Below are 9,619 nucleotides of genomic sequence, written 5' to 3'. Positions count from 1 at the left end.
AGCGTTCGGCTCTGGTCATGATCCCAGAGTCTGGGATCGAGGTCTACGTTGGGCTCCTTGCTCAACGGGGAGCCTGCTTTCTCCAGCTGCCTTCTGTTCCCCCTGCTTGTGCTCTCTCTGTCTCTGACAAATAAATAAATAAAATCTTTTTAAAAGAAAAAGAAAAAAGAAAAGACTATGGATGTCTTAGATCTCCCACTCTGGGGGAAGCCAGGTATCACATCATAAGGATACTCAAGAATCCTGTTGGGAGATCTACCTGATAAGGCACGAAGATGTCCAGCCAACAGACCGCAGAGAATGGAGGCCTGCCGCACGGGTGTGAGAAAGCTCGGAACGGGAAGCCCCTGCAGTAACGCCTTCCAATAAGAGCTTCAGCGCCAGCCAACAGCTTGCCTGCAAGCTCCTTAAACACCTTGAGTCAGAGCTCCAACTCAGATGCTCCCACAGAAACTGTGGGATTGCTTAAAAATAATAAATGATGGGCACCTGGGTGGCTCAGTCGGTTAAACATCTGCCTTCGGCTCAGGTCATGGTCCCGGGGTCCTGGGATCGAGCGCTGCTTTGGGCTCCCTGCTCAGTGGGGAGCCTGCTTCTCCCTCTGCCCGCCGTTCCCCCTGCTTGTGCGCTCGCTCTGTCTCTGACAAATAAATAAATAAAATCTTTAAAAAAATAATATTAATAAATGATACTTTAAGCTGCTGAGTTTTGGGATAATTTATTATGCAGCTGTACGTAACCAATACACCTCTCCAGCAGTTCTGCAAGGGTAACACACCCGCATGCCTGTATGTGTGTGTTTCAGAAAAAGCTGTTAAAATGTTAAATGTCTGCTGACACATCTGTAAAATTATGAGAAATGGAATAATGTCCCCAAAACACACATACTCATAATTTCACAACAGCAGAGCACGTCTCACCACTTAGTCAAATAGGCTGATGCCAAGTAGGCAGATTTTGAGAGTAAAAAGGTCCAGATTAGTGGCGCCTGGGTGGCTCAGGCAGTTAAATGTCTGCCTTTGGCTCGGGTCATGATCCCAGAGTCCTGGGATCGAGCCCCACATTGGGCTCCCTGCTCCACAGTCTGTTTCCCCCTCTCCTTCTGTGCTCCCCCTGCTTGTGCTCTTTCTCTGTCAAATAAATAAAATCTAAAAAAAAAGAGAAAAGGTCCAGATTACCTCTAAATAGCTTATCCTACTAAACCGAAATTTTACCAGTAGAGATAAATTTCACTGGGTCTTATAGTAGATGGTCTTCAATAGTCTCCTGAAAGGCATGATTTCAAAATAGCATTTACAATAAGGTCATGACAGGAAACAAAAGCGAACTCTAATGATGCATCTAAAGAGATTGTTAACATGGAGACTATTTACAAAAGTGTACGCATGGTTATAGAAACCAAAAAAGAATGCTGAAGCTTCCAGAGATTAGCAAGCTGTGGAAGATATTTGGGCAAAAGGCAGAATTTGTGTTAGGTGAGTCCACTGACAGGTGGACCCCAGGACTAGGGGGCAACCAGTCATAACTCTTGTAAGGAAAGGACATAGCCACCATGGTGCCAAAGCAGATACAGAATGGAAAAGAAACTTATTAAATCTCTCTCTAGCCCCATCCTCCAGGCTCATCACGTGGGTGCTTTCCCTTGGGCAAAGCTGAGCAGCAGCAAGAGGACAAAGGAGCCCACCTTGTGCAGGGCTCAGTCCCCGGGTACAAAGCCAGACAGAAAAGGGCAGAGAAGGGATGGTGGGGTAGCACAGCATTAGAGCATTTTCAGATTCTTAAAGAATCTTAAAAATTATCTAAGACAGTCCACTGGACTGTGTAAATCCTCTTTATTGCATCCCTAGCAGAAACCCAAAAGCGCCGAAGGCATGGCTTTTGGAGTCCAGCCGGCCTGCTCTGCGCTTCCACGCTGTGTCACCTTGCGCAAATTACCTAACCTTTGCAAATCTCGGGCTTCTTTTTTTTGTAAAGTGAGCATCATTATAACCTAATAGGGTTATGGTAAAATTAAATAATATATCCAGAGGTGAGGAGACTTATAATACTTATAATTTAATATAGATAAGTAGGTAGGTAGGTAGACAAACTCTGGAGTGACGCATGAGAAACAAGTAACAGTGAATGCCCACTGGGAAGAATTTTGGAGGGATGAGTTCAGGGTAGAAGGAAAATTTAATTTTTACTATATGCTCTTTTATAAAGAGTACTGCTGGCATTTTTTCCATGTACGTGTACTACCTTTTTTTAAAAACCTCCCTTGACACCAGTAGTCTTTCTAGTTGGCGTCTTGTATTCTGTTGCTTATTCCATTTATTCCACAACTATTACTCACTAAAATGCTTACTACTGTACTAGGTGTTGGGGCTACAAAAACATTAAGATACCATCCCTGCTTTCCAGTAGCCAAAGTCTAGTTGAAGGGACAAAAAAGCAAGCAGATAGCATTATGCAGTGTAGTTAAGTGTGGCCTGATTTTTCTTATTTAAAATTTGAAGACATGTACACACACACAATCCCCCTTAAATGGCCCCCTTTTTGTTGCACTTATCATATTCTAACAACCTATACAACTTATTTATTTATGGTGTTTATTGTCAGACTCCCTCCACTCCACGAAGATGAGAATTTTTGCCTGTTCTGTTCATTGGTAGATCTCCAATGCCTAAAATGGTGAACTTTTTCAGTAGATGTTTGTTGAATGAATAATTGCTATGTAATATAAAAGCATGACAGAGGAACCACCAGAACAAAGCATAAGGAATACTGAACTTGTATACGGAGGTCAGTAAGGTTTCCCAGGAGAGGTGATACCTTGTGCTAAATCTTGAAGCAAATCTAGTAACTTTGGCTGAAAGACCTAATGTTCTAAGAGCACGCAAATGAGAAATACAGAGAGATGAAACACACAGGAAACTCGAGTTTAAAGGCATAGAGGTGTAAGAGAGAATGGCACATATGGAAAACCAAACATATGGCAATAAATATTGGTTGCTAGTAATTGTTTATGCTGGCTGGGTGTTGGGTTCTTGAAGATTCGTTATACTGTTCTTTCTCTAGGTTTAAAATTTTGCATAATACAAAGTTAAGAATAAATGAATAACTAAGCTATTTTTAATGAGTATAAAAGAATTTTTTTAATGAATGGTTTTAGGCAGGGGGGCATGGCTATATTTACCAGCCACGTGTAACAGTAGCCAAGCTGGGGTGGCATTCGGTGGGGAGGGGAGGTAAATACTGACAAGGAATATATAAATCAATGGTTTTCAAATTGTAAATGACAGCTCACACTAGCTCAAGTACAAAAGGGAATTCACTGGTTCAGAGACTCGGGAGTACAGGGTGTACCCGGCATTAAAAACTACTGGATCTAAGAACTTAATTGACACCACCAGAGCTCTGTCTCTCGTAATATCCTTTTTGCCTCTGTTCAACTTCATTTTTCAGATACTCCTCCAGGTGGTGAGTGAGATGGCCATTGATAGCCTCTACCTCAAATCCTTCCATCTTAAAGAACTTTTCCCTCCCAATGACGGTCTGTAAATCTCACGGAAATCTCTGATTGGCTCTATTTGGCTCATGTGCCCCTCCCTGAACCAACCACTGTGGGACAGGGAGATAAAATAATATGATTGGCCAACCCTGGAATAGGTGGTAGTAACGGGGGGGGGGGGGCAGGAAATGGACCTCAGACACCATGATTGACAGCTCTATCAGGACCACATGGAATAGGGGAAGGAAGGATCCCCTAAGGAAGGGATGCTCGCGGATCCAAACAGCTGACATCATGGGTCCCACAGAGTGCCATAATTGATACTGGAGATGAGAAGGTTGTGGGGTGCAGAGAGGATTGAGTAGTAGGAAAAGGTAGGAATAGGCGGAGAGGCCTTATTTTTCTAAATCAGGCTACACTGAACGGGGCACTGGAATTAGAGAGATATTTGTTGTTGGGTCAGGGGTGAGCGGACAGATGTGAGAAGCATGAAAATATGAAGCTCACATTAGCCTCCTGAGGCAAATGCTACATCTGGGCATGAAGTGGTTAAACATGTCCCACTTTTCCATAGAGGGATGACTGAAGATTGAATATGGATAAAAACTGGCGATGGAAATGCTGTAATTTTCTCAGGTAAATTGTGAAGTTGAATGCAATTAGAAAAACATCCCCAAAATAGCTTTGGTTTGGTTGGCATGTGACCAAACCCTGAACAGCTTAGATTAGTATAAAAGAGATTCAAATATATGTCTTTCGCATATGCTTAGGAAACTGAGCTGAAGGAAGAGAAAAGCAGCACATGCCATCTGTTTAGGAGGTATGCAAGCTCCCAAGTGAGTTTGGAAAGAAAAGGGGCTTTAGTCTTTTAAGACCAGTAGGCAGTGAGAAAGGCGCAGGCTCAGAGAAACAGTAACAAGGTCAGAACCCAGGACAGAGAGTCTGAGACCCGGAAAGCCAGCAGGAGCGCCGTGCCTTCTGCTGTGTACCAAACCAAGTTCTTGCCATCAAAATAGTTCCACATACATCTTCTCTAAGAAACCTCCCTGTGTATTAATGAGTTCTTCCATTAGTGGTAAGGTCGTCCATAGGATTCCCAGGGCCTGCACCCAGAGCTTGCCTCTTAGGAAGGAAAGGAGAGGTTTTGATGACAATGAGCCAAAGGACCACGAGTACTAGAAACCTAATGTGGGTCAGTCATCTTTCTCCCCTGTGAGGTTCACGAGCACGCAATACATTCCAGAGCCATCAACAGATGAAAAATCAAAACACTACTTTATTTTCACTTGAGTAGATGCTCAATTTCTTAGTGCAGAGCTCTCTCGTGAAAACAAGGTCAGAGCAAGCAGCCGACAGTAAAGGCCTCCCTGAGCCTCTCCTTCCCCACTACACATCAAAATCTTCTCACCCTCTGTCCTGCCACATTGGACCAGAAATGGAAGCAATAAAAAGTATGCTCAGCTATGCATTTGAAGAAGAGAAAACAAGATGGCCAGATCCCAAGAGGAGGCCTTGGCTCAGCATACCTATTCCTGCTGCACGAAGTGGAAGAAAAAGCTGCATGGAGGCTCCTAACCCCGCCCTTGTTAAACGTGGCCCAATTAATTTCCCGGAATCCGACCGATGTAACGAACGAGTTCTCTCTGGGAGAAGGCAAAGGTCAGGAGAGAAGGGGAGAGATGAAACTGCCCTCTTCTCTAAATACTTGCTCCTCAAAATGCGGGCCCTGGACCAGCAGTATCAGCATCACCTAGCAGCTTGTTAGAAATGCACAATCTTGGGCCCCACCCTAGATGAAGGGAATCTGGGAGTTGCATTTTAATAAGATCTCCAAGGGATTCATAGGAACATTAAAGTTTGAGAAGTACTGAGTTTCCAAATCCCAAATCCATGCCCAAATCGTCATTTCGATTTTTGCTTGCTTCCAAAAATAGTGCTCTGCATATGGTCAATAGTTAATGAAAGGATGTTGGAGAAAATCTCTTTGGCACCTATTTAATTCCATCTGAAGGGAGGAGATCATTTCTGAGAAGCCAGCACCCATTCACCAAGGAGTGGCTTAGAGACAGAAGCACACTGAAAACAACCAAACAAAACAGTTCTAGACATACACGCACCGCTCTGCCGAGTAGGACAGATGGACATAGTAAATTTCCTCTCCCTCCCCCCCCATAATATTCTCTCCCTTCCTCCCTCGTGCTCTCCTTCATCCAAGCTACTATGAAGATCTTGCGTCGGGCTGTGCCTCCCACACAGGCTAGTACCGCATGAATTACATGTCTCTTGCAGCCCTGTCCTCAGACCCAAACTCGAAGAAGGAGATACTGCACCGCTAAGCCAGGACACTATAGGATATCAAAAAGCAGTTTGGCAAATCGGTATTTCTCCCCTTTAAATAGTTGTGACTGTCATGACCCAATTCATATCTTCTCTCCAACAGTAGCAAAATCCCAGGCCTGGATCTTCATCCCACATTTACCTGAGTAAGAAGTTAACGATAAAAACTCAGAGCACTCAACCCCCAGTTTTTTCTCTTTGCTCTACCTGATATAATACCTTACAGTAAAAAGGGCCAGGGGCTGACAAATATTTGTGGATGAACAAGAGTCTGCCATAATGTTATTAGGGGATCCAATAATGACAGGATTTAATGAATAATGATTAAATTACCATCTGCTGAGCACTTATAATGTACTTGACAACAGCCTTATGAAGGAAGTAATATTCCCATGTAATAAGTGAGGGAACTTGAAGTTTACTTACCCATGAAGCAGCCAAGATAGACACCCAGCATACCTCTTAAGTCCAAAGCCTCTCGACCACTACAATAATATGACGTTTCACTTGTCAGAAAACACTGCAAATTCCCTATGTGAGTAAAGAATCATTTTCCTTCTCTGGGGCTAATGTGAGGATAAAATGAGATTAAAGATGTTAACGTACTTAGAAAAGTAAGATACTGTAACATATAAGGTATAATTTAGTACATTAAGATCGTGTCCAAATAAAAGCCCTCAGTACTACTATACAAATGGCAACTATACATGTAAAAAATGTTCACCCTTGTCATTGAAGATACCCCGGGTCATTCAATATACAGTTCTCATTCATTAAATTAGAAAATACTTTTCAAAGTTTAACCCTCAGTGTTGGCAAGGGTGTTGTGAAACTGCTACACTGAGGGTGGGAGCCCAAGTTAGTACAACCTTTCTCAAAAAGCAGATAGGTAATATGTTTCAAGACGTTTTAAAAATTGACATAGTCTCTTGTAAGGAAAAATAAACGAGGACAAAAATTTAAGTACAAATACAGTTGAGAGCATAGATTCTGAAACCAGATTGCTTGGACTTAAATCCCAGCTCCACTACTTAGTAGCAATGTGACCTTGGGAAAGTCTTTGCCACCTGGCACCCAAAATGGGGATAATAATAGTGCCTATTTCACTGAGTTGTTATGAGAATTAAATGAATTATTATATGTAAAGTACTCAACCCAGTGCCTGGCACAAAGAAAGCATGATATATAAGTGGTATCTATTATTTTTATCATCTTAGCATTATTTATAATAACAAACAATTGGAATCAATCTGCCTGACCACAGAAAAATGGTTAAGTACACCATGGTACAGACATAAAATGAGTATTATGAAGCCATTAAAAACGAGGTTTTAAAAGACTATTTAATCACATAAAATGTAAAGTAAAAAGGGCAGGAAACTGTATATATCACCCCATACCACTCATGCTTGCTAAAAGGGCATTTCGTACAAATAAGGATGTATAGAAAACAAAGGGTGGGCATTACATCAAAATATCAGCAGAATATATCTGGGTGAAGGAGTAGGGCTGGGGGTTTCTTCCTTTCATTTCTGGACTTTGCAAATCTAGGACAGTGCTTCTCACACTCTATTATATTTGCCCCTTAACCCCAGCTAGTTCTCAGCAGACAGCCGACACTCAGGCTGCCTGAAAGGGTGAACGAAGGAATGGAACCTCCGGAGGAAGGGCACGGAACTGTCCTGTAAATGGAAACTGGAACGCATGCATGCCCAGCCTGATGACCCACAGTAACAGGTGTTTTCCATCTCGGATCTCGGTGATTCATTCTGCACAGCTGCCGGCACACAGAGGCGTCAGCGGCTCCTAGAATACAACGCCCCGCACGCTGAAGTGCACAGTGTTCCGGACGCCTGGGAGGCCACACACGGAGACACACCTCGGCGACAACCTGGATCCACAAAAAAGAGGCCCTGCCACCTTAAATATATTAATGCCTGACTGCAAAGAACAAGAAGCTGTCTATGGCTTGTACCTACGCCCCTTGCTCCCAGCCGCACCTTTCTAGTTTTCAAGCAATCTATTGAGGGTGAGTCTGCAAGTGTCTGGTCGCCGGCGGACCCCCTCCCTAAACACACACACACACACACACACACACACACCCCTTCCCCCATTCGTCTCTTTCACACTAGGCGCGTCTCCGAGGGTTGGGTTGAATGGGAAAAAACGGGGCCGTCTTTGTCATTAATCCTCCCCTCCTTCGGGCGAGCCAAGCTTCTTCCGGGTCAGCGACAATCACCGCCACCCGAATCGGGCCCGCGGTCCCCCATCCCGTTAGCCCCGCGCCCGCGAGGGCCAGGTCGCCACCGCCCGCAGGTTGCGGGAGGGGAGGAGGGCGAGGAGAAGGAAGGGCTGCGCGGGAGAGGGGGAGGGAGGGAGGGAGGGGACGGCAATCCGAGGAGGAGGAGGAGAGAGCAGCCTCCCGCAGCTGGCGAGGAGAATGGGAGTGCGGGGCGCCAGACCGCCGCGGGGTGTCACGGCCACAGCCGAGCTTGCCAGGCGCGGGGCAGGCGCCCGCCGCTTTTAAACCCGGGAGGGCGCGGCGGCGGCGGCGGGCGGATCGCGGCGCGCGCGGGGCGCCGGGCGGCGGCCGGATGGAGAGGAAGGGCTCGGCGGCCGCGGCCAAGGGGAACCCGAGCCCGCCCGCGGCCGGCGAGGCGCAGCGGCCGCCGCCGCCACTGTGCGTCCCGGGCGGCGGCGGCGGCGGCGGGGTCCCCGCGCGCGGCCAGGCTGGGGCGGTGGCCGAGCCCGCCGAGTTCATCCGGCGGGCGCACGAGTTCAAGAGCCAAGGGGCGCAGTGCTACAAGGACAAGAAATTCCGCGAAGCCATCGGTAAATACCACCGGGCGTTGTTGGAGCTGAAGGGGCTGCTGCCGGCGCCCCGGGAGCAGGAGCGGGACTCGCGCGCGGCCTCCCCGCCCGGGGCCCCCAACCCCGGCCGCCTCTCGGAGGAGCAGAGCAAGACGGTGGAAGCCATCGAGATCGACTGCTACAACAGCCTGGCAGGTGAGCTGCGCCGCGCCGCGCCCGGCCCCTCCTCCCCTGCCCCCCCGCCCGGCGCCCGGCGAGGGGCCCCGGCCCTCGGGTCCCAGCCGACCGCTGCGGCGTGCCCGCGCTGCCCACTTCCCCGCTGGCACAGCGCTGCTCCGGGAAGGAGGACCCGGGAGGGGGGTGCTTTGGAAAAAGTGACTTTTAGGATTATACCTACCAAAACTCATTGTCATCTCGGGTCCCTTCCCCCTCATCCATCGTAAATCTCACCTAAAAATAACTGGACAGACACAAGGAGCCCCAGCTGCTCGGGTGGCGATTGCTGCTGCTACTGCTCACCAGTGGACCTGGGTCCAAATGCGGGAAGTAGCGCCCAGGGTGGGCACCCGCACCCACCGCCTCCCAGTGGCCGCGCTCCTCAGGTATCACTGGCGCCAGAGCTCGTCCTCACCTTGCCCTCAACTGACCGCATCCCCATGGGTAAGGTCCTTCCTACCCCAAGTTCCCTTGGCCTCGGTAGCAAAGGGCAGTGTGCCACGATGCCTTCAGCATCTTGAGCAAAATGGATTCCAAAATGCCACTTTCTTCTCTCCGAGCTATGCTGGGGCCCCCGGTTGCCAGGGGAAGAGCGAGCGATCTCAAAGGGAAGCTAGTTCACGGTTGGGCTTGAGCTTGTGTGCCACATCCTTGCTCGGTAACACGGGTCCTCCCCCTGGCTGACTGCAGGGCCCCAGGGAAAAGGGGGCCCTTCTGTTGGGATGAGAAGGGGAGGTATACATTCCAGAGTTCCCTTTGGGG

At 47.6% G+C, this 9,619-nt stretch overlaps 1 protein-coding gene across 1 annotated transcript; it reads left to right on the top strand.

The window, feature by feature from the left end:
* The first annotated feature begins 8,424 nt into the window (after positions 1-8,424).
* LOC121105187 (tetratricopeptide repeat protein 9A-like) lies at positions 8,425-9,287 on the top strand. Its single transcript, XM_040641282.1, has 2 exons — positions 8,425-8,836; positions 9,244-9,287. The coding sequence occupies exons 1-2, from the start codon at positions 8,425-8,427 to the stop codon at positions 9,285-9,287; spliced, it is 456 nt and encodes a 151-aa protein (XP_040497216.1).
* Positions 9,288-9,619: the final 332 nt, after the last annotated feature.

This window comes from Ursus maritimus, unplaced genomic scaffold (genome assembly GCF_017311325.1).
Source record: "Ursus maritimus isolate PB19 unplaced genomic scaffold, ASM1731132v1 scaffold_25, whole genome shotgun sequence".
NCBI lineage: Eukaryota > Metazoa > Chordata > Mammalia > Carnivora > Ursidae > Ursus > Ursus maritimus.
This window is presented reverse-complemented; position numbering and strand designations above follow the sequence as displayed.